The following is a 25,573-nucleotide window of genomic DNA, read 5'->3' as shown; positions in this document are numbered from 1 at the left end:
AAAAGGAGCAGGAGAAAAGAGTGAGACCAGTGGTCTATGGAGACCAGGAACGTTGTCTCGAACAGTCACCACACAGATTCTTAATGAGGACTTTAGCAGCCACAAGTGTTTATGCACAATTTTCATTCCTGCTGAGCGACATGCATAGGCTGTTGTAGGAATAGCATTTTGATTGCTCTTGGTGGGAGCAATCAGGGGATTATTTATCTCCAGCTGGTATTTGTTTAGGCTGTAGAAATGAAGGCAGTCGATTTGCAGAAAAGTGTGCTTCAACAAAAATTGTGACAGAACAGGATGTAAAAATCACTTACAGAGAACATGGATGGATTTTTTTTTCTTGTTCAGAATGCTGATGTGGTGCTTTGATGACAAGGCAACGGGCCTGTCTACGCTGTGAAATTTAGTGTGCTTAAAAGGTCCTATCTTTAGTGCAATCTGTTTTAACTCTTGGCAGAACAAAGAGCTGTTTTGCTTTTTTAGTGGATCGTCCCAAAAACATTGTTTGCCCCAGCCCTGTGCTAGAAAGATATGGGTCAGCTCTTAAAGGTGAAGGATGGATCCTTCTTAGTAGAAACACAAGGGGGTGAGGTCTTCCCCCCCTCCACAAAACAATATACCAGGGAATCATATATTATAACTATATGCCAGTGGACACAGACTCAAAGACTGTGTGTGGCAGAATCAGTCTCCTACGTGCTCTGAATGGCAAGCAAATCTTCAGGATAGCCTTTAAAGCAGGGGTAGGCAGCCTTGGCTGGGTCAGGAGCCAAACACCAGCTTGGCTGGCAGACTGAAGGTCAGCCCCCAAAAGCTTGCCACCGCCCCCCCCCCAGTTTTCCCAAACAACAAAGAAACCTATGATGTATTCCGCTGTCAAAATGTAACTTTTTGCCTTATATGTGCATCTTTTAAAAACATAGTGGTACCTCAACTTGCGAACTTAATCCATATTGGAACAGCGTTTGTACATCAAAAAGTTTGTAATTTGAGGCAAAATTTCCCATAGGATGCATTGAAAACCATTTAATCTGTTTAGGCTGTTTTTCGTTCGTATGTCGAGGCACTGTTCGCAGGTAGAGGCATTCGTTCCCATAGGAACGAATGCAAAGCTGGTTAATCCATACTTTACCACTAGGGGGAGATTTTTTTTTTCTTTTTTGACCTAAGATGAACTTAAGCCAAAAAAAAAAAAAAAAAGGCAGGAAAGGGTTTTTTTCTGTTCACAAGTCGGCTCTGTTCGCAAGTCGAAGCAACGTTTTGCGAACAGAACCGTTTGTAACTCGAAATGTTTGCAAGTGGAGATGTTTGTAAGTCGAGGTACCACTGCATTTAATTCCTTAGTACTGTTCTCAAAAGTAATTTTTACAAGCTTATTTTCGTGACGTTACTCCCTTTTGACTTCAGAGTCATCCACAGTCTGAATCCCTTCCTGATGGTCAGTCAGGACAACCTGCTCGCCCCAGTGTTTGCTCACATGCATTATGTTGGAAGCAGAACTTGTAAATGTTAGTAACCGGACTAAACCTCCCCAAATACCTCCTGTCAGTTTGGATGCGTAATCCATAAATGTAACTTTTCCAAACTCTAGTTAGGGGAGAGCTGTAAACAGACAAGAAATAAGCCAGGAGTCCACCCAGCTAGAAATACAGTACTATGTATTACAAACAAAATGCAGCCTCTGGAACAGAGTTTTTATAGGTCTTCGTATCTAGAAGGTCACAATGACAGGTTTAGTCCAAAGACAGATAAAACTTCCTTCTAAAGGGGTACTAAGCTGTGGTTTGGAAATCTCATTGTGTGCTTCACTGAGAACCAAAATGTTCTTATTCTAGTCCCAGTATATATAGCACCTAACACATACTTAGTCAAGTATTGCATGAGCTGAAATGAAACCTGATTGATGATGGATATAAAATCACTTGCATGATAAAATAATAAGACAGAACAGGAAGTTAATTTAGGATATTGTGTCTGTTCTTCTTCCACTTGGAAGCAGGGAAAGTTGCCCACCCTGTGGACATTTCATGCTGCATGTGATCATTCCTCAGGAGTACTTTTTTAAAGACATGAAAATCGAAACTCATGAAAACTCTTAAGAAAACTACACAGTATTTTTGTTTGTTTGTTTATTTTATATCCCGCCTTTCTCCCGGTAAGGGAACACAAGGTGGTTCACAATATTAAAAGGAGTGGAATTAAAAACATAAGTTAGAGGTGGAAAAACAATTAAAATATTTGCTAATAAGATACATTTAAATATTTTTTGTGTACATGGTGGTGGCTGCTTGAGACAATGTCCAGGAACAGGCTTCTGAGCCTGGCAGGAACTCCTGCTCCCCACCGCTGAAATTTGAAAAGGAATTCCTAATTTCCCTTTTCAAAATATTGCATTTGATGCAGGAACCTAGAGAAAGCTGAATGTGGCTGAAAAGAAGTATAAGAACATACGTAAGTGCTTAACTTTGCTTCAGAAGTGAGTGTATGTATCCTCATCCCTTTCTGAAGCTCATTTCTGTGACATTTTCAAATAAAATAACATTTTAAAGTAAAACCAGGCAATACAAACGCTCCTGTTTCCGGCATCAGACCAGGAAAGCTATGAAGCAGCTGGTTGCTAGGATACCTGGTCTTCATCCATTTTGTGATGGTCTCCTTCCTGTTCACTAATGAGTCTAAGGAATTTCTCTTTAAAACGATGCCAACAAACCTTCCCCCTTTTCCTTTCCTTGCCCTTCCTTCTATCATTATTTTTCTTATCTCTGTTTTTCAACCTTGGATCAAGTGAATAATCTGGCAAACTCAGAGCTGTATATAACAAACTTAGTTAATAGGAATGTGTCATCTCTAGAGGAAATTTCTCCATTTGGGGAGCTGGCAGGAGGGGAGGTACCAAATATGTCCTGCGGATTGGCTGCTGTTTGCTTTAGTCACCTGGATTTCCTTGGAAGCTTTGCCTGGCTATATATGTCCTTAAATTTTAAATATGCATATGCTCATGTCAACTTTTTCCTGAACAAGACAAACACTTCCTGTTTGGGATTCAAGCACAAGACGTAAGACCTGGCAAGTTTATTTGTGTGCTTAACTCATGTGAAACTCATAAAAGGACTTCCATTTCTTGTTTACAGCATGATAGCAGGCAGGCCAACTTTTTATTTGTTTCTGCTGTGGTACTTTTTAATGGTAGCATGATGGGCAGTCATGGGTAGTTGACAGTCCTCATCTCTGTGTTGAAAAAACTGAGAGGCTTGGATTCTGTGTCAGCATCGACAGAGAGAATCAGGCAATATGTTTTGTCATCTTTGTTGATCTCAGTAGAAGTAGATGGCTCTTTCAGTCAGCTGCAATGAACCACAGTAGTAGGCTATAAAAAGGTAGCTACAGAAGCCCTTAGAGAATGATTATTAAGTAAATCCTCTCCTCTCCTCCTTATACATGTGCAGTTTTCAAGTAGAAATATACTGGCTTGTTTCCTTTCCTGTGGCTTGAAAGATAAAATCGTGCCTTGCCACAGATGCTAAGAAGCGTCTCGGCCTGTTTTGAAACGCAAATGGAGTTACCCGTCTTAGCAATCTCATTCAATAATCACTGCTCAGCTAATAACCACACAGTGCCACATAATTAGTTACAGTATTTTAACTCTTGCATGCTGCTGTACAGCAGACTTTGTTCCTGCTCCTAGCAATATTGTGGAGGTAGGAAGGAGATGCTAATAAAAATGTGCAATTATGAGCTTCACGCATACAGAACCAAACAAGCTTTTCCTTCTATTTTAGCTCAATAGAGTCTGCCTTACTTTGGGGGATTTGACCATTGCTTTTAGTTAAGAAATGGAAATAAGAGAATTTTTCTCTTACTTCTGCCTCCAAACACACGCAGACAAATCTTGCAATAGCATCCAAATAATATTATAAACAAATAATACTATTTCTTCCCATTAGTGAATTTGGTTTGTCAAAGGTGAGTGTGAGGAGGCAGTGAGCAGGAGTGGAACTTGAGATAGTTAGGTTTGGGGGTGTTGGGTTTTTTGTTTTTGTTTTCTTTTTTTGACTGGTTCTCCCAATATTCCATAGCCAGAATTGGGGACTTGAGTCCCGTACCCCAGACATCCCACTTTCCCAAGCTGAGGCATGCGTGAGATCCTCCGTTTAGATGCTGTGGTTTGCAGAAAAGTTCTTGTGTTTTGAGATGAGCTACCTGTCTTCTCAGATGTGGCCTGAGAATCATAGGGAAACAAGCTCATTAATCCGACAGCCAAAATATCCCTGACAGATGACCACTCCTGACAAATACTGAACAATATCCCCTCACCTTCCGGAGGATCCATTCTATTGTCAGAGTCATTTATCCTTCTGTTAACTGAAATCTTTCTTCCAGTAATTTGAATCCATTAGTTTGGGGTCTTTTGTAGAACTTGCTCCGTTTCTCATGTGAGAGACCTTCAGATAGTCTCAAGGCTAGACATAGGCAACGTCTGCCTGGGGCCAAAGCAGGAGAGAACTGTGCTCTCAGGAGAAGCGATCCCCTGAGGCCAAATTTCTCTGTGTCGTATTTGTTTTCCTCCTGTCCCAGGAACCTTTTGAAGCTTGAGGGAAGGACAAAGTGCAGGGTTGAGGAATGTTCTTCCACTATTGAACCAACCACCCCCATCTTCCAGACAAATGTTGTAAGGAGTCAGCTCAGAAGATAGCTTACTGTGGCTTCTCCTCTCTGGCTGGCTGTATGGCTGGAGGAAAGCAGGTGCAGTGAATCAGCCCAGTGGTTCTGAGCACTCCAGGCTGATGGGGGGATGTTTTACTTTCTTGGGCTCCCTGATCACTGCAGATGGTGACAGCAGCCACGAAATTAAAAGACGCCTGCTTCTTTGGAGGAAAGCGATGACAAACCTAGACAACATCTTAAAAAGCAGAGACATCACCTTGCCGACAAAGGTCAGAATAGTCAAAGCTATGGTTTTTCCTGTAGTGATGTATGGAAGCAAGAGCTGGACCATAAAGAAAGCTGACCGCCGAAGAATTGATGCTTTTGAATTGTGGTGCTGGAGGACGCTCTTGAGAGTCCCCTGGACTGCAAAGAGAACAAACCTATCCAATTTGAAGGAAATCAACCCTGAGTGCTCACTGGAAGGACAGATCCTGAAGCTGAGTCTCCAATACTTTGGCCATCTCATGAGAAGAGAAGACTCCTTGGAAAAGACCCTGATGTTAGGAAAGTGTGAAGGCAGGAGGAGAAGCGGATGGCAGAGGATGAGATGGTTGGACCATGTCATCGAAGCAACCAACATGAATTTGACCCAACTCCAGGAGGTAATGGAAGACAGGAGGAGGGCCTGGCGTGCTCTGGTCCATGGGGTCACAAAGAGTCGGACATAACTTAACAACTAAACAACAACAAAAACAACAACAAAGAGGATCCAGAAGCTGGCTGTAGAGCAGAGATGTGAAGTGGCAGGGTAGAAATACAGTAGAATCAGGAGAAATGGGCTCTTTTGTTTCTGCTCTCTGGACTTTTTTCACCAGTCTCTGTTATCATGTTAGTAGCAGAAATCTTTTTCTGTTGGAGGTCAGACAGCATCCTAGCTATTCAGACTTTGGATGTAGCTTTTGTAGACAGTGCCATTGTGATGCATTCAAACTGGTTCCCTGGGTTTTCCAGCCAAGGAATTCTCCTCTTCCCATTACGTACTTCTTTCCCATTCTCTGCAGATGGCATGATAAGCTGTCACAATCTGTACTTGTTTCTATGTGACTGAAGGATCCTGTTGTCAGTTGTTTGATATGTTTTATGATTTCTTGGTCTTATTTCGCTTGTTTCTTTGATGGTCATCTCAATTCATATATCATTGTTAGTTCTTTGCAAAGAAGGCTATTTAAAATTTGCTAGTCTATAAACCAGTTTGTCTAAAAGGGCCCTGTTTTAATCCTTTATGCTAAAAATATTAAAATGTGGCTTTTGTAAGAGGGTTCTCAGACCTTTAGAAGCAGCTTTTACTCACCACAATTTGTCAGAAAGTGAGCTATTTACAAGCCTGTTAACAGTACATGTGTATTCTTTCTTTAATCTAAGGGCGGTGAATGTGCTGTCACTTCTACTTTTCTAAATGTCACAACCCTGCCTTATGGATTAGGCTGGGAAAGTGACTCTCTCACCAGCTTATCCAATGAGCTTTGTGGAGGAGTTCAGTTCTGAATCCAGGATTCCTCCATCAAAGGACAGCACTCTTTGTTTTATAGTGGGTTTTGCTCCCTGTTGCTGCATCTAACAGTAGCTGAGGTCCACATGTCAGGAATTTGCACATTGTGCTGTTGTGTATATATATAGAGGCACAACTGATTACTGCACCAAAAGCCCACTTAAAAATTGCAGCTGAACAGACTCTTGCTTAAAAAGAAACAGAAATCGTCGGAGTAGAGAGGTTGTAATTTATACTCACAAGGCTGTACAATTAAATGGTTAATAGAGTTTAATGCGTAGCTTCTTATGCAGTGAGAAATATGCCAAACAGACCACTCTTAACGTCATTTTCCTCCATCTCTTTGTAGATCTGAACATGGAGTTCAATCCTTCTGATCATCCACGGGCCAGCACAATATTCCTCAGTAAATCTCAGACAGATGGTAAGTAACTGATTTTATCCGTTACTATAGAAAGGCTGTGCTGAGCTACTGAAGGTATTTATAACATAATTCTAGTCTTATTTTAAGAATGTTTCGGCTAGAGTTAGGACAGACGTATGCCCATTGCATGACATATTTACAGCTTTATTACAACACTCAGAATACTTTAGCCAAAAAAAGTGACTTTTCCCACCTCAGAGCTTTGACATTGATGCATAGAATGGTTATCAGCATCAAAAATAGCCATTAATCATTGAAAGAATTTTACCCTAAAGTATTTATGATAAACTCTATAAATATGCTCAGGATGGGAATCTCCATACATTTATTATCTGTTTGCAAAGGATTCAGAAAAATGTAGAATTATGTTTCTTCCTCCGTCTGTCTGTCTGTCTCTATCTTAGTTGTGCATGAGCACGTGGTTAATGGTCCTAATACAGTTAATTAGATGAGGTGTCTGAACACATTCATAAGCTTTTTCCAAGACCATGTTTGTTCTCATGCACTATCGATTCCCAGTGAAAGTGCTGTTTTTCTGTGAAAGAATCACTGAGTTTCAGGTAACAGACTAAAATCGCCTTTAACATGTGCTTTTTTTTTGGGGGGGGGGGTTATTAAGCACTTCATGACCAGGGATGGAATTGAGGTGGGGGAAACTGGGACAGTGTTGAATCCTTTCCGACCCGCCCAGCATCCTTGACTGCTATTTAGTGTGGCATAGAACCTTTTTTTTAAAATCCCTGTAGCTCTTTTACTTCTGCATCAGGTACCAACGTGAGATGTGCTGTTAGGATCTTTACCAGGACTGTAGTGTGACAAACTCACTCCCTTGCATGCTATTATTTTAATCCCGATCTTTCAAAACAGCTACTTCATAATAATTGGGGTAGCAAACTTCAGGCATTTTAAATGTAAACACACGTTACATGTAATATGTTGCCTGGACATGTTCACTACAAATTTGCAATAACCACAAACATTGGCAAAAGATATTCTTATTTTATAAGAAGAATAAGTGAAGGGTCACTTTATTGTTGGTTGACAGAAAGTTATTTGATGAGGTGTACCCTAGGTTTTAAAAGATAAGCAAGGATTTGAGGCTAGAGGTAGCCTAGTTTTTCCATGGAAAATGCAGGTTTGTGTTTCACACGGTATCCTATTTTAGAAATAAGCAAGAGTTTCTTATCAGAAAACTTGTAGGAATACAGTAATTAATTAACAAGAGAGAAGAGGCTTGCATCAAATGAATGCTTGTTTCCCCAAATGAGTATTAATGCTGTCATTCTTACAGACGGCACTGTAAAACCTAGATAGCCTCCTTTTGTTTATTAATCAGTGGAACTGAATATCATCATTTATTGGTTTGTGATTTCACCTAGACTGAAAATTAATAGTGTTTACTGTGGAGTGTCTCTTGATGTAATCAGGAGAGGAAGATTTGTTTACTGTCTGTAGTGTTTCGCTTTGAGTGGTGAAAAGTTCCTTCTCTCCCAGAAACGGTCATTTATAATAAATGGCAAATATACTGGCTGGAAATGATGGCGCCTCTGTTGACTTTCTTCCTGTTCTACTACAATGTCATGTCCTTATATTTAGGACAAGCCCTAGGCTGGAGGGGCCATGAGCAAAATGCCTTCTTACTCAGAGTAGGCCTGACTAGGTTCTCGTATCCACTGCTTCCTAGTCACCTGCAGGTTGCCTTCCCGTTAAGCTTAAGAGGCTGGATGGCAGCAGGAACAGGCCGTGGTGCTGAGCCCCATGTTCAGCTAAGCAGAAGAGCTGCCCAGACAAAGTTGATGGACCACGTGCAAAGACTGAAACCTGTTGCTGAGTGTAGTAAGTTGTAATTAGAGTAGGCCCACTGAATCAGTGGAGATTTGGTGAGGCAACTCTGTGTTCCATTGATTCAGTGGCCTACTCTAGTTGTGACTTACTACGTCAAGCAACCGGATTTCAGCCACAGAGTTGAGATCCACAGTGTTCTTAGATAGCCAGATCATGTTGGCTATTGTTGCTATGATCAAACACCAGATGAATCTGCTGGTATTTAAAGGTGTAGGGGTTGAAACATTTACAGGACCCTATGTCCTGCACGTGATGGAGAAGTCTTCAGCTTATGATTGGGAACACTTTTCTCTAGGTATCTATTAAAGAGGAAGGGCAACTGCTATGTTTTAGAGAAAGGGAAGAGAGGGATGATCAGAGTTTTAAACAATGAACAATTGGTGTTAATAATACCATAGTCATTTTGAAAGCTCATTACTGATGGAATTGCGGCCCTCTTTTTCACATCTCACTTGGTTACTACCTCCCCACCAAATTCTCGGAACCATCACCACCTCACAAACTTTGAAAAGTGATCAAAAAGCCAAATAAGATAATTGCACCAAGTTCATACCCATATCTTTGCATGGGCTTCATGGTGCTGATTTTTATTGTTGTAGCTGGAATTATAGTAACTGTGATATTTTGCTTGGATTTTATACTGCTGAGTTATTGACAAAAAATTATAATAGTATATTGTGCCCAAATTTCTTTGCTGTTGTTTTTCATTGAAAGCAGCCTTGGAAAAAGTTGGAAATCTAAAGCAAGGATGCCAAGATGCAAAATTAAGTTAATTAGATAGCTATATTGTGCTCAGTCCATGCTTTCTGACATTGGTCCAAGATGTGCTGTTTCCTTCCCCCCCCCCTTTATTTTTGGCTTTAAGAGACCGTGGTGTGTCTTATGGACCACTGTTTTGATTCTCTGGATTCCAGCCTGTTTCTTCACAAGTCCTGGAACGGTTTTTGTTGTTAAACATCTGCTTTTTCCCAAATCTGTGTTCAGAATTTCTAAATTTAGGCTGTGCTTGTGAAGTTGTGAAATTCCACTCCCAACATAAAGCCGATGGCAGGCTAGAAGCCAAAGAGGAACAGTTGGCAAGTGGGCTCTGATGTTAGGCACAAATTCAGCTACAGTCTAAATACAGTAGCTATATGTGGAAAGGGGATAAAGTGCTCTTAGCTGAAGTCTCAGAACAAACTCGTTAGAAGACAAGCCCTAGTGGCAGAGGGAAACGTGAAATGGAATGTGATATAAGGTGTTAGGTTAAGAACTGCTGAATAGCTCAGTGGTTTAGGTCTCTGGCTGAGGAGGTGAAGGTTGGGAGTTCGATTCCCCACTATGCCTCCTTCACAGGGGCTGGGCTCCATGATCTATGGAGTCTCTTCCCGGTCTGCAGTTCTAAGATGATGATGATTGTATTATTATTATTATTATTATTATTATTATTATTATTATTATTATTATTATTATTATTATTATTATTATTATTACTACTACTACTACTACTACTACTACTACTACTACTACTACTACTACTACTACTACTACTACTATTCCTCTTTATGTAGAGTTTTATTTCTGCTAGCTGGCAGAGACTATATCCTATGGGGACTCCTAATTTGGTTAAATAAGCCAGGGAAAGGGGGAATTCATATCTTGCTTCACAAGCTCTTAAAGTGAATTTCACAACTTGTTATTTGTTTGAGAATGCATATTTTATAATTTTCTGATTGTTTATATGCATTTATTTCAGATGCCAAACAGTATTTTTTTAAAAGTGGTTTAATTTCTGCTTATGCATGCAGCCTAATTGGGTGTGAAGCAATATTCATATTATTATTAATAAAAAATGGCAGGCACATTTAATCAAAGTTATAAAAACATTGACTGTTTTTTGTATAACAGATAAAAGTTTTAACCAAAAACCTAAGTATCTGTTATATATTGGCACAGTATGTATGGTGTTCTGCATGGCATTGCCATTTTTAAAAAGCTCTTAGGGTGTTATTTCTGAGATTTGCAGCTGATTATAATACTGTGTGAAATTCCGTGGTATTTTCCCCAAAGTCTTTGGGAGACAACAGCAACAACTCACGCCACAATAGCATGCCTTCTGTTTTGAGGACCGCCTACCTTCCAGTTCTGTTGATTTTGTGAGGCATGTGTGTGGGAAAGAAGGGTATACATTTTAGAGATGTCCCGTTTCTTCCCTTAATAAACTGACAATTTGAATGACATGTCTGCTCTCCCAAATGATCTTGTATCTCTTTTAACATTTTTCAGAATTGTTAGGCACGGCCATCAGTTTTATAGAGACTTGATTATAGGACGGGTGTGAGTGGGCTGGAGACCTTAATTGACGGCAGTTTTCAGTACTGAACAAAACAAAGTAAATGTGACATGTCATTCATATGCTGCCAACCTGCTAGTCTCCTCTTGACACACACACACGCACACACATATACAGATTTCCAGCATGGCTGCCAGTGTCAAAACAGCAAAAGAACATTCCAGTCCTCATTTTAGAGTTTAAAAATAAGAGGAAAGAGAAGACTTTCTTTTTGAATTCCTTCAATTCTTTTGAGAGATCAGTACCGTACAGGTCCCTTAGCGAGAAGAAACGGTAGCCTTTATTTCTTCACTAAATTATTTAAAAGCTATCAAAGTGCAAGAGGTTGTAATTGACGTGTAATTATTAACTCAAGGGTATTGCCTTTTGTCCTTTTGAAGTCTCTCACTAAAACTGGCTCTTGTAACACAAAAGAATAGCAAAAAAGCATAATAACATGGGACAAAATGCTTTTCCTTTTTTAAAAAAATTTTGAGGCTGCCTAATTTATTCCTGCCTGTTGTATTAAAAAGCTTAACCGTTAACTACACTTTGAAAAAAATTTAAATGGGTCACTGGGCTTTAAAAATAAAGCAAATTAAGAAACCTTGGCTGCCATCCCATACATTAACTAAAAACATGAAATAATAGAATGCAGTCTTACTTGGATTATCAGAAATATCAGAAAAATTAGCAGGAACTTGTCATCTGAACTTTTCAACCTTGACTGTAAACCACCTGTTCAGCTTCACTTAATCTTTTATGTCAAGAGTCCGTTTTTAAGTGTTCCTGTCATTTAAATGAAACAGATAATTATTATGCTTGGTTTTCCAGTCTTCTGAGGTCATTTGCACCTTGGGAGCAATGCAAAGTGGTGTGTGATTTGCCTGAGAATTCTTGGACATGTAGAATTCTTGCACCTATCGGAATTTTTCTACTTCTGGGACAAGAATGGGAAAATATGTGGCCCTGTAGATGTGACTGGACTGCAACTCCTACAAGCTCTACTAGCCAGTACAGTGGTGCCTTGAGTTACAAACTTAATCCGTTCCAGAAGATGGTCGTAACTCAAATTGGTTGTAACTCAAAGCACCATTTCCCATAGGAATACATTGAAACGTGATGAATCCGTTCCAGCAGAAACCCCCCCCAATAAAAAACACACTTAAAACACACTGCAAGAGCCATCAAAGCACAGAAACATAAACTCCCCAGAATCAAACAAACCCATTTCAGCAGGGACTGAAAAACACACTGCAAGAGCCATCAGAAACACGATTAATCCATTCCAACTGAACACCCCCTACTATAAAAGACACTGCAAGACCCATCACAGCATAGAAACATAACCCCACCACCCAGCCCAAACCCACACTGCAAAACTCACCCAGAGCAGGGAGTTTTAAAAAAGCAAAAAGCAGTACTTTACCATGCAGTCTGAAGCTTCATCCAAACTCACACTACCTAACAACAGCTGGGGCGAACAAACTACAAAGAAGCAGCGTCTTTGCCAACCAACAGTTAGCAGCTCAAATTTCCCCACCTTTTTCCCATCGTAACTCAAAGCTCTGGTCACAAGTCAAAGCAAAATTTTGCAGCCGGAGCTGGCCATAAGTCAAATTGGTCGCAAGTGAGAACGTTCGCAAGTCGAGGCACCACTGTATATAATTGTTAAAGTATAATGGGAATTGCAGTTCAGCAATATCTGGAGATCTTGCCAACGCCTGATTGGTGCTGTTGGTAATATATCTCCTCCAGTTATTCAGTAGGTTCACAACTGTTGGCTTTTTGAAACTGCAGTGAATAGGACATAGTTGGAACCAAATGAGGGTGGTGGAGTGAAGCAATGGTTTAGAAGTAGTTTGTGGTTTATTTTTCAGAACCAGAAGCGTTGCTTTGTTTCTCTACATAACATAAATGTTTCATCCAAAATTTGACCATGAATCAATGAATAGTCTTTCAGACTAGTGTTTATAAATGTGTTAAACCAATTGAAATGTTTCAGCTCTATATGCCACTCAAGTGTATCAAAAACTTTCTTGATCTTGGACACTAACTTCTAATCAACATGGGTAAGTCCTGTTGCTTAGCTTAATAAATTGCACTACAGTAGGCCCATTGAATCAATAAGGATTTTGTGAGACAACTCTTCCATAAGTTCGTTTTGATCCAATGGACCTACTCTACAATAAGCAGCAGGATCTCAACCAATAAAGTAAGCTGATTTTAATTTCAGAAACAGTATTTTAGCACTCTTAGATACATGTGATGCCCATACATTATTAACTACACATATCACTGAGTTTAAATATAAATTTAGGAGAAGCCTCTCTTTGCTAGCATTCTTCCGAAAGAGTGATAGCTTTTTCTTTTCACTGATCAATGTTGTAAGTAACATTAATTGAGATGAAATTATGTAACATTTTTACAATGTTCTTTGTGTTTTCACAGTGAGAGAAAAACGGAAGAGTCTCTATATAAACCACGTAAGTGGAAAAAAGGAAACCTTTTTGGCTAAGTAGCATGTTTTGAATATAATTAAATCTAAAAGTCTGTTTTATAAGCAAACTACCATTATAAATATACAGCCAGTGGAATGCAGGAGATTACCTGCAAACCGAGATAGAAACTTAAGTGTCTAATACTGTATGCTATGATTCAGAAGAAGCCTGTGGCTTTTGTTGCATTTATATCCTACTATATATAAGGGTTTAGGAAAATGGATTTTTGATGTAAGATTTTTCAGAAGGGTTTTGACATGGGAGAACTAGGGAACTGTCTGCAGTTTAAGGCATAGCTGAAGGTTTGGGTCACTCGGCCGTCAGTGTTTTAAGGTAGTATCAGATTTGAGGGGACATTTAGGTGTATGAAGGGGTGAAGAGGAACCTTAAAATCTTGTAAAATAGGTCACCCTACTCCCTTTTTATTTGTTTTACACTGTGCAGATGGATTTTGGGCTGAGCCACTCTTGTGCAGGTATTATCTTTATAAGTGTTCCTCCTTCTTCCACCAGCTCTTTAAATCTTTCACAATGTTAAGTAAAATCATTAGAACATGGTTATTTACAACATATGTAAAACTAGATCAGGTTTGAAAATTTGAGAAAGTGCAGGTGTCACTTCTCTAGAATAAAGTTGTGTGTATTATTCAAACTCCGAATGTGTTGGTCTTCTGATTTTGTTTGCAAACAGTGGTTTTATTAGACTAGATCCAAAGCCCCAACCAGAATTTGACCACTGAATCAATGGAGCTTATTTAGTCATTAGTTGTGTAAGTCCTGTTTATTCAGTGGGTTTACTTTGCTCAGTTTTAATGTACTACTGAACTATTTTAGGAGCCTGATCTTGGTGAATACCAGATTAGAGATATTCCATAAAGTATAATGCTTTCAAATGAGGTTTTTTTTTGTCTGTGCAGATGTAGTTTCCATATCATTTAGAGCAGTGTGTTTGTAGCCACTTCTTCCATTGCTGCTCTAGTAACATGACTGTCTTCTGCATATGTTAGGTTCAGCTGCCTAATAAAATAACACACTTTGTCAGATCTGATGTCACAGCGCATAGCCAGCATAGGTGATCTCAAGAACAGGATTGTGCTGTCAAGTACTTTGGAAATGTTTGTTTTCTAAACTAGTGTGGTTTTGTTTTTTTTAACTACATATATATTAAGCATTTCATCAGCTAACTAAATAACAAAGGCTACAGAATATCAATATAGCTTTGTAAAAAACCATAAGGTTTGCTTACTTTAGGATTTTACACCTACATATGTTTGTACGTATTGTAATGGCAGCCTATGTTAGCTAGGATTAATGCCTTAAACAAGGTATTTGTTCAGTCATTAATTTATCCAGACCTACAGAGTGCATGGATCATTTTGCTCAGAACACAACTCTTTCTATTTTTACTGTGAATATTAAATAATGCAAAATAATCCTCATTATGAATTTTAAATAATGCACTTTGCTACATGGCAAACTTTAAAAGCAAACACCTAAAAGCAGAAACAGTACCTTTTTCTTAATGTTGTGAATGTGATAGTGAGTAAAAATATTGTATTTCCTTCAAATAAAACACAAGTTTTCTTGCAAAATACCATAGAAAGATTAACAAGTACAGTATTTTTCACTTCCCCAGTAAATACAAAGTGCTTGCTGATATGTATATCATACCTTTAATTTTTTTTTATTGAGAACCTTTAAAATGTAAAAGGATATACATAAATGGTATGACATCAGTTTAATCCATAAAGTGTTTATATCCCCTTTCCCACTGGTGTGTAGGAGTGCAATGTTTCACTTGTGTATTAATGAATCTAATCATATATGCCTCAACAACACCAGGGTTAAAAATTCTTTTTTCTATCCAAAAGTTGAAGTGGCAAGAAACGATACAGCTGATTGCTTTGCCCAGGTTTCTTATCCTTATGTACCTTATCACGGCATGTTCTGGCAAAAACCCATTCTAAGGGGTGAGGTGGGCTATGCGTTACAGAGGGATGATTTACATGTGTTTGGTATCTATTTGTTTTTTATTTTGGATTCCATGGGAATGCCACCTTTAGTCCCACACCATTTTGGAGAAAATAAGAAACGCCTGCCATCACTTAGTCGTCATTGCAGGCAGGTAACAGCAGTCCCTCTCCACAGTCTGTGCCGTATACTTTGAGCCAGCTGTTGTGTTTCATGGGTGGGGCAAGGGGAGAGGAGGTGAGGGGTATGTTTGTGTTGAGCATGTTCTTGTCAGGGAAGCCCTAGTGACAAGCTGGACACTGCAAAACAATAACATGCATTGCTAGACAGTTGATTGTTTAGCCCCAATTTCTTATCTTTGAGTACCTTATCATGGCATATTCTGGCAAAACCTTTTATGGGGGTGAGGTGGGCCTTCTCTGTTGCTGCTCCTATACTTTGGAATTCCTTTCATCACTAGCTGTGCTGGCAATGGGTTCTGGGAGTTCCAATCCAGTAACGTCTGGGGACCCAAAGTTGGCTACCACTGGCGTAGGGGAACTGGTCACCCTGTGCTACCAAGCAATCATTCATTTTCCATATTGGAGTAAAATGCAAGAGTCTGTGTTATTATTTGTAGCAGTTCTGCTGGTCAACTCTCAGTAGATATCGTTGTGGCAGAAAAATGAAGCTTGATTGTTGGTCTGTTGCCATCACAGAAAAGGCTTTAATATGAGCTCCAGGTAGTGTTTGATTTGATTCATTGTGAGCTATCTACCATGGTAGTCTTAGTCCCTACTACTTTACTCTTAGTCCACCAATGAAATAACTTGGCTTCAGGGCTAAGGCGAGGAGTATCAAGATCGGTGGGGTCAGCCATCCAGGCCATTTTCCTGTTTCAGAATCAACCAGAGCTTCAGCACATTTCCAGACTGTCTGATAGCAAAATCTTCCCAAGCTTTCCAAAAATTATTCAGATCCATCAGTCCTGCGTGGTATCATAACAGATGCCCTGCCCTCTGCAAAGCTAGCAGGTTCTGGTGAGCCTGAACCCAACATATGGATCTTATGTACTTCAGTAACCAACTCAAAAATTGGGAAGCTCTGTCTGGAGCACCATCTGATGAGGGCAATGGATTCCTGATGTTTTGAGTTTGAAATCTGATTTTAACTAACCTATCTGGTTTTTTTATACTATCATCCGTCACTACTAAGCTTTTGATATTTTGCATTCAGAAAGAAAGGTTCGCTTCCTCTAAACACACACACACACACACACACACATACACACACAGAGAGAAGATATCTCCCCCCAAATAAATTCCTGTTTATTCCTGTTTAACTGCGCATCATACAGGCATTTGGTTTATAGGCAGTGAACTCTGCTACAGCTACCTCTGCACTTGTACGTTTTCATCTTTATCTCTGCGGCAGGCCGCTCCAATTTTGATAAGAGCCATTCTACTGAAGATTAGAGCTGTTCAAAGGTTTCCCTCTCTGGTAAAAAAAAAAAAAAAAGAAGAAGTAAAGTAACAGTAGCAACAGGACTAAACTGCAGGGGCTTGAAAGTTCAGAAAAGATGCAGAGGTGAGACTGTATGCCAGATAACAGCAGTGATCGTTCTTGAGAACTCCAGGTGTGTCATGGCAAAGAGTAACAGAACACCCTAGGCAAGAATGTTAATACTTTGCCTCCCAGCAATTTATTTTGGCCATTTGAAGTGGGATGAGAAAGGACTAATTTGTTTTCTGGATTAAGCTTTTTTTCTCAGTTTCTGTTTAATGCAACTAGATTTATAGAAAGCAAAACTGATCTGTTTTTCTGCACCTGCCACCTCCACCTTGTACTCTTTCACCCCTATTGTGTTTGTTACACTAGACTGAAAGACCAACATTATAAAGCATATAAGATTGCATATTATTATCATTATCTCTTTGCTCGCTTGGTCTGTTTCCCCTTCTCTTCAGGTTGAATACTTGGGCTCTAAAATGCATCCAGAGGCTTATACATTTAGAGAAACAGATGGTGGGAGAGAAGTTATACAACACCTGAGTCATTTCCTCACTTAGTATCAGATCACATATATATTTTTACCAGGTTTCAAATCATACTGTGCTTGCTTAACATTTGCTTAGTGTACATTTCCACAATTAATTAATTAATAATTCTGCCTTGCTGTGAATAGAATAGATAACCTTTTTAGGTGCCTTCTCACTATAAATCCACCCTTCTTTCATCTTGTTTTGTGCACTGCCTGGCACGTTGTTAGCCTTGAAATAAATGTTATAATGATGAAGCACCAGCAGAACATCCTCTTTCCTTGCTGTACCCATTCATTTTGGAAGAACAGAGGACTGATGACATCCTCATTGTGTGCCTCTGGAATGAAAGGGATTGAGAAGAGACTATCTCTGTCATTAGCTCTACACCTTAGATATAGGTTTCTCTGTATTTGCTTTATGTTAGGTGGGAAGGCTGAAGAAACCTAAATCAGGATCTTGCCTTAAAAAATGGGTCTGCCAGATAACATTGTTATACTTTGAAGGAGTGGTGAACGAGAACTGGAATGTTGAACAATACGTATCTTGTATTTGCAAAGGCTAAATGGCTGGGATCGAATGGTTGTTGTGGGTTTTTCGGGCACTTTGGCCGTGTTGTGAAGGGTGTTCTTCCTAACGTTTCACCAGTCTCTGTGGCTGGCATCTTCAGAGGACAGCACTCTCTGCTCTGGTGTAGTTTGTTTGGGAGCTGAATATTTTATGGCTGTGGAGCTGAATATTTTATGGCTGTGAGATCAGCTTTTGTCCCTTTTCAGGAGATGGGTGATTAGTGTGTCTTGTTGTGGGTGTATAGTTGTGATAAGAAGGAGAGATTATCTGTCACTGTGATTGATGGGTATCATTAGCTGGTCTTTTGTGTGTAGTGATCCCTGGTCCTTGTGGCTGGGTAGAGGTCGTTGACCTTTTGCACACTGTATTTTTCAGAGCTGGGAGCCATGTTTTGTTGAGTTTTGTTGAGAGGAAAGTTTGAAACTCAACAAAACATGGCTCCCAGCTCTGAAAAATACAGCGTGCAAAAGGTCAACAAACTCTATCCAGCCACGAGGACCAGGGATCACTACACACAAAAGACCAGCTAAAGATACATCAGTCACAGTGACAGATAATCTCTCCTTCTTATCACAACTATACACCCACAACAAGACACACTAATCACCCATCTCCTGAAAAAGGACAAAAGCTGATCTCGCAGCCATAAATACTCAGCTCCCAAACAAACCACACCAGAGCACAGAGTGCTGTCCTTTGAAGATGCCGGCCACAGAGAATGGCGGCGAAACGTTAGGAAGAACAACCTTCAGAACATGGCCAAAGTGCCCGAAAAACCCACAACAATACATATCTTCTTGGACAAAATGTTGTGTTGCTTTCAAATCTTCCTTGCTTTTATCTGATAGAGAAAGTTCATAAAGATTGTTTTAGGTGTCTGTTCTTTTTGGAATGAACTTTATCTAATGCAATCATGCATGTGTAAGAGACAAGGGTAGAATTGTTTACTCAGTTTCTGTTCTATACAGAAGAAAAATAATCTGGTATGATGCGATTGCCACTGTTCCTCTTGTATGTTTGATTTCTAGCATCCTCCTGGTCAATTGAGAAGGAAATACAGTTCCTGTTCCACTATTTTCCTGGATGACAGCACAGTCAGTCAGCCCAATCTCAAGTATACAATTAAATGGTGGGTAAGGCTGCCTTTCTTGGCTCAGAAAGATGCTTCTTGTAATTATTTTTGAATAATTGTATATAAACTGGCATTCTAGAAGAGGTGGGACGACCTAAACAAATCACCAGGTCTTGTGGTGGTGGTGATGATGATGATGATGATGATTTTGCATGGAAACCTTCAGAAGAACTATGGATAACTGTGACAAATCATGTGCATCATTGTCAGTAGAGTTATCTAAGACAACAGCTTGGTGGAAAGGGAGTAAAATATTTTCCTTACTGTTTGCTAAACTTGAAATATAAATAACAAGCTTGCAGAACTTGGGGTGTGTTTTTTTAATGTGACTTTTAGAACTCTCCACCTTGCTTTGCTTTGAGAGTGGTCTGTGAAAGAGAAATACGGGGTGTATTTGCAAATCGCATTGCTCAGTCATGAAGTTCAGTGGAATTGCTTTAAGCTTCTTTCGAATGACATGCCGACTGCATCATCTGATTTCACCCAAAGTTTGCTTTGAATAAAGCACTCCATTAATACTTCTTGTTTATACATGTTTGCTCAGATTCTTTATGAATGCCTGAAGTTAAAAATTTGGAGGACTGTTTACTGATGAAAAAACTTCATTTTTCTTGCTTCTTTTCCTCTTGTTATTTGCCTATTAATCATGGATATAATCTATTGGCTTTACTGTTGGAATAACAGGAGTAATATTTTCATTTCCTGTTAGCTGGGCTCAATTGTGGACATATTTAATTCTTCTTGATCAAATTAAGAAATACATATTCTTGGCCACATATTGACGTTCTTGTATACTTGCAGTAAAAACATTTGATAGGGTGTCAGCAAGACTATTAACTCTTTTAACCTTTATCCTAATCGTCTGAGTGCCCCATCAGATAGTTTGTCTCCAGATGATAGTGCATCTCTATCCTTTCCAAGAACTTCCTTGTCTCCCTCTTTGACAGTCAATTGATCAGTTTTACTTTTCCTTGTTTAATTGTTAAAACTGTCTTCCCAACTGAATCTCTGTTGATTGTATATATAATCAGCTTCAGTGTTATAGTCCTTCTACTGGGGCTTGCCATTTTTGTCATACTTCATTATAGTTCCTTTCTCACTTGTTCCTGTTCATCTCCTTGATCATTTGGTTTCAGCAAAATAAGCTGCTGTTATCCCATTTTGTTCGTTTTCCCCATTTCATCTCTGTGCCTCCCTTTTTGAACTCCTGGGCCAGCCTGGGGCATTTTGCTAATCCACACTGGGTTTGCAGTATTATAGAGGATTCACGGATGCAGCTGTCTAACTGAGATAAAGTGATCCCCCCCAAAATTGCTTTTCCAAGATGGCCCTTGCAGTATTCTCAAGTTCAGCTAGCCTCCATGTTGTTCTCAGTGTTTTTGAAAGCCTCCAATATATCTGGCAGTCTCAATTCTATGAATTTCTTCTTTCAAATTTACATTGAACTGGAGAGGCACTTTATTTAATGTTGTGTCGTGCTGGCTGGAGGATTCTGAAAGTTGCTGTAAAAATATAGCTTTAACAAGATATCTGTAGATGAGGGGTTTCAGCTGTGTTTCCTGCTGGTTAATGTCCACTCTCCTTTTTATTGACTCCCTTTCTCTCATTTGATAAAAAATAGTAGAAACAATCGACTGAGACTTTTGAAAATGTTGATGTATTTGTAGAACTTAATGTTGTGACATTATAGAATATATATGGCCATATCCCAATTCTGTATTTTCTTTTACAGTGTAGCTCTTGCAATATATTACCACATCAAAAACAGGTATGTTAACATTGGAAAAGTCAACATTTCTCCCTTGCTAATTAATTTCTCTTTCCCTTATGCCCCACTAATAGTCCGTGAACACAGTTTGCCTGCAGGGATAATATCTGTTAAAGGTTGAAAGCTTCTGCCTATATGAATATCATGTACTGAAAGGGCAGAACAGTGGCACCACCCTCCTGATGGTCACAGAGGGTACCAAAGAACTGAGTAATTAGTGATGCTCATATGGATCCAGGGTGCCAGACACAGAACTACTGCACATTTCAGTGGTTTGGGTATCTGGCTATGAAGCCAGAGGTTGGGAGTTCGATTTTCCGTTGTGCCTCCTTGACAGGGACTGGACTTGAACATCCATAGAGTCTCTTTCAGGTCTTATTATTATTCTCGGTATCAGAAAATGCCATGAAGTCCCCATTTTTATGGGAACATGGTGCCCAAGGATTATGCCCTTACAATAGGACTGGAGTGTAATAATTAAGATCACAATAAAAATGTAATAGATGAGCACGGTTTTAAACAAACCTCAGCTACATTATGTTCCATTTGAAAAGCTGAGAGTTTATTAGGGCTTCTGTTAAAAAAAAAAAAACCAGACTTTAGAGTGTTTGGACAAGAGTGACATGGGCTGCATAAAGGGAACAATCTTTTATAGATACAGTCCTGTGACTAAATAAATTATCCAGAAATCAATAGCCACCTGGGCAGTAGGGTGTTATTTGCAATTGTTATCTGCTCCAAATAACAATTGCAAATAACCATGTTCAGAATTATAAATGGAAAGTTATAACTGACTTATGAAAGAGCAGTAAAGCACAAACACAAACGCCAGATGTCTTCCTTTAAACTGAAGACATAGTCAGGGACTAGTTTAGTGTAGCTATATTTTAGCATTTCCGCAGACATAAGTGGTTAGTAGAGCAAGGGCAGGCTCTGGGATTGTGGTCCCTACTCTGTTGGGGTAGTGATGTACAGTGGTGCCTCGCAAGACGAACGCTCCGTTTTACGACGAAATCGCATTACGATGAAGTTTTTGCGATTGCAAAAGCGATCGCAAAACGATGTTTCCTATGGGGGAATTTCGCTTTGTGATGATTGGTTTCCTGCTTCGGGAAGTGATTCTCGCAAAACGACGGTTTTCCTACAGCTGATCGGCGGTTTCAAAATGGCTGCCGGGTAAAAAAATGGCTCCCTGCTCTTTTCTGGGATGGATTCCTCACTGCATGGGCAGCGAAAATGGCCATGCTATGGAGGATCTTCGCTGGACGGTGAGTTTCAAGCCCATAGGAACGCATTAATGTGTTCCTATGCGCTTTTTAATTTCACATTATGATGTTTTGTTCTACAGCGATTTGGCTGGAACGAATTAACATCGTAATGCGAGGCACCACTGTATATGGCTTGTGTTACTGATCACACACAAGCTTTAGAACGAAGCTACTTTCTTGAATTCAGAGTAAGGGCTGAGCTGTTGGGTTGAAAGTAGGGAAGAGCTGTTTCTGTTTGCTTGTCTATTCTCCCTTTTGCAAGGCTGCAGTTGCTGCACAGATTTCTGTAACCATCAGCGTCCAACATGTTGTGTATGCGCCCTCTGCTGTATCCTGGAGATATAATCTCCAGTACAGTCCTATTGGAAAAACTCATTTGGATCAGGCCTTTTTTTTTTAGTCCACCATCATTTGGCTAATTGCCTTCTAAAGTTAAGGCAAAGACCTTTTTAATTCAAACAAACCTTTAACAACTGATGATCCAGGGTTTTACTTAGACATGCCAGTTTTCTTTTACTTCTAAGGTTAAGTATTATTACAACTTTAATTGAGATGGTTTAACATATTTTAATTTGAAATGCATTTTGATACTGTAATGGATTGCATTCTATTTCATATTTTCATATTTGTAACTTCCATGTTTTGGTGAAACAGTTTATTTAGCTATATTGTAAGCTGCCTTGGGTGCTAGAACTGGGAGAAAGTTGGCATATAGGAGTTGGTAATTGGTAGTTGTAAATTGGTAGGAGCCTCATGGTGCAGTGGTTAAACTGCTTTACTGAACCAAAATCTGCTCACGACCCAGGGTTCAATCCCAGGTAGCCGGCTTGTGATCCGCTCAGCCTTCCATCTTTCCAAGGTTGGTAAATTGAATATCCAGCTTGCTGGAGAGTGGGATGGTAGTAATGTGTAGCCTGCATAATTAAATTGTAAACTGCCCAGAGAGTGCTTTAAGCACTATAGGATGTTATATAAGTAGCATATTATTAATAAGATAAACCAACTAATAAAAAATAAGCTGTTGGCCGTTGCTTTATCTAGTGTCAGCAAATATTGTAAATTATTGTTAGCCCTTATGAAGTATCATATCAACTTAAAACACAAGAGAAATAATTTGAGTAGGGGATTTTTTTTTCCAGCCTAGCAGATGAAGGGGGAAATTAGGACCACATAGCAGAATCAACTCCTACGCCTAAATACAACAGCATCACTTCCTTACCAATTAAAAACTTGAAATTTCTGCTTCTACAGTCAGAAGTAAAACAGCACTGTTCCTGTAACTGCTTTTATAGTTTCTGTCTTTTTCTGTGATTTTGCTGTGAAGTGATTGTTGCAAGTGAATGCAGAAACACTATAATGGGGAGGAGGTAACCTTTCCTGTGCCATCTCCAAACCTCCCACATGAATTACTTTTTTTACAAAGAGCAAAAAATATTTTTCTCTCCTGTGCAATGTGGCCTTACAGCAAAACCATGCTGCCAAGAGGCAGATATGTCAGTCTTCTCCTGTGTGGTGGCACCCAGATAAATTGGATTATATAATCCCATAACCTGACTTTTCCCCAGACATGATTTAGAGCCATAAATCTCCAATGTGCTGGGCTGATAGTTGAACTCGATGTTGTGTGCCCAGTGTATCCAGAACACGCATATTGGGATGGCTGAAATAAGTCCTTGGCTATAGCTCTAGTATCCTTGACTTGTCCATGCCTAGTCCATACTGTGACCAGTTGCTTCATGTCTTTCCTCCTTCCTCTCTCTTTCCAGGGACACAGATGGAAGGATGCTCCTAGATATTTTTGATGAAAACCTCCACCCTCTTTCGGTAAAGCTCATCTACTCCCTCTTTTTTTTTTTTTTTTTTTGCTTTTCATCATGTGGATTTTGCTGCTTCACTTTGACTTTTCATATGATTGCTCTCCAATGTATTTATTTTTCCATGTATAAGACACCCCATGTATAAGACGCCCCCCTTTTCTAACCCAAAATTAAGAAATCTAAATGGGGCTTAGCAAGTATAGGGGGAAAGGGATCAAAGTACTGCAGGATCACTTTGATCCCTGCTTTCCCCTCCACTTGTTTTTTCCTCTCCTCAGCTTATTTCCATGTATAAGACAACCCTCAATTTTTAGTCTAAAGATTTTAGACAAAAGTCAAGTCTTATGCATGGAAAAATAAGGTATTTGTGGTTCACTCACATTTTTTTTACAATGTTTCTCCAGAAATCCGAAGTGCCGCCAGATTATGACAAACATGACCCGGAGCAAAAGCAGATCTATCGCTTTGTGCGGACGTTATTCAGTGCTGCTCAACTGACTGCCGAATGTGCCATCGTCACCCTGGTGAGTGCTTCATCATTGAACTGCTCAGCCGCTTTGAGGACTCTACATCTGTAACTTGTCCCTGGAGGCCGATTCGCACCTCCTAGGGGTTAGATTCCTTGCTTCTCTTGGAAAAAAAAAGAGAAATTAAAAGAAAAGAGACATCTTGTGACATGATGAGATCTTCTTTTTGATCTCATTGAGACTTTTTTTCTTTATCAGATTGATATTTGCACAGATTGTGCAGTTACATTAATAATAATGATTGTGTGCTGTCAAGTTAATTCTGACTTATGGCAACCCTTTTAAGGGGTTTTAGGTAGAGAGTACTCAAAAGTGGTTTCCCATTCCCATTTTCTGGGGGCATCCTGGGATGGTGCAGCTTGCCCAAGTTCACATAGGCTGGCTGGCCTCCTGGGAGGCACAATGTGGAAATTGAACTCCCAACCTCTGGCCCTGAAGCCAGATGTCTAACTCACTCAGCTATCCAGCCAGCTGCCTCCCCAGTTACAATAGCTACTGGTTTATTGTGTGAACTTTTAAACATTGGATGCATTCTTTGCATCTTTTTGATCAACCAGCCAATCCTTTGGTGTTTGCTGTGTGTGAGTGTGTGTTTGACTTAATAACAAGTTAAAAACCAACAAGTTTTGCACAGAATCATTTTGCGCAAAATGTGGAAACTCTAAGGGGAAATATTGTACATGTCTCATTCTTGCTGTGTGGGTGAGAACTTCCAGGGGAGTTAGTGATTATTTGAAAGACTCTCAACACTATGTCTTAGCTAAGAATGACCCATGTACTGAGAATTCTTCACATTCCTAAGACATTCCCATTTCCTGAGCAACTTGATGTGTGAAACTTTAGATCCGTCTGTAGTCGGTAGATAGAGAGATCTGTTTTTTGTGTTTCTAAATTTTGTATAAACAGTTGAAAAGTATTTCTCCTTAGGCAGAAAATATCCACTCCTTTTCTTCTGTATATTCCTTGTCTTCTAAAATGTATCTGCAATTCATGTTTTAAAACACACTGCTTGAAGTGAAAGGCATTCTTTTCTTGAAATATATGGAATTTTTCTCCTCTTATTTTCAGCTGATGAGAGTATCTTTGAAAAATGAAGGGCAACCCTATTTTTAGGGATGCAGATTGAACAGTTTAAAATAGGGATCACTTATTCTTACAGTTATTACCGTAAATTTTCTTAACAGGAAAGCTGTCCACTTCCTGTAGGTTAAATGTGATACTAGCCATTT

General features: G+C 39.5%; 1 protein-coding gene across 3 annotated transcripts in view; it reads left to right on the top strand.

The window, feature by feature from the left end:
• The window catches only part of CCNY (cyclin Y), a 97,287-nt gene that overhangs the window by 58,912 nt on the left and 12,802 nt on the right, over nt 1–25,573 (top strand). Inside the window, exons 1-7 of one of the 3 annotated variants that reach the window (XM_020800393.3) lie at nt 6,182–6,415; nt 6,543–6,617; nt 13,225–13,259; nt 18,861–18,961; nt 20,697–20,732; nt 23,767–23,824; nt 24,222–24,341. In XM_020800393.3, the coding sequence (XP_020656052.1) occupies nt 6,551–6,617; nt 13,225–13,259; nt 18,861–18,961; nt 20,697–20,732; nt 23,767–23,824; nt 24,222–24,341 (417 nt within the window). In that variant the 5' untranslated portion in view covers nt 6,182–6,415; nt 6,543–6,550. Of the gene's footprint in view, nt 1–6,181; nt 6,416–6,542; nt 6,618–13,224; nt 13,260–18,860; nt 18,962–20,696; nt 20,733–23,766; nt 23,825–24,221; nt 24,342–25,573 lie in introns of those variants that run through there. The other 2 variants (XM_073002925.2, XM_020800385.3) reach the window with 2 other exon arrangements.

The sequence above is a fragment of the Pogona vitticeps genome, chromosome 6 (assembly GCF_051106095.1).
Source record: "Pogona vitticeps strain Pit_001003342236 chromosome 6, PviZW2.1, whole genome shotgun sequence".
Taxonomy (NCBI): Eukaryota; Metazoa; Chordata; class Lepidosauria; order Squamata; family Agamidae; genus Pogona; species Pogona vitticeps.
Note: the sequence above shows the minus strand (reverse complement) of the source record. Positions and strands in the feature narration are given on the sequence as shown.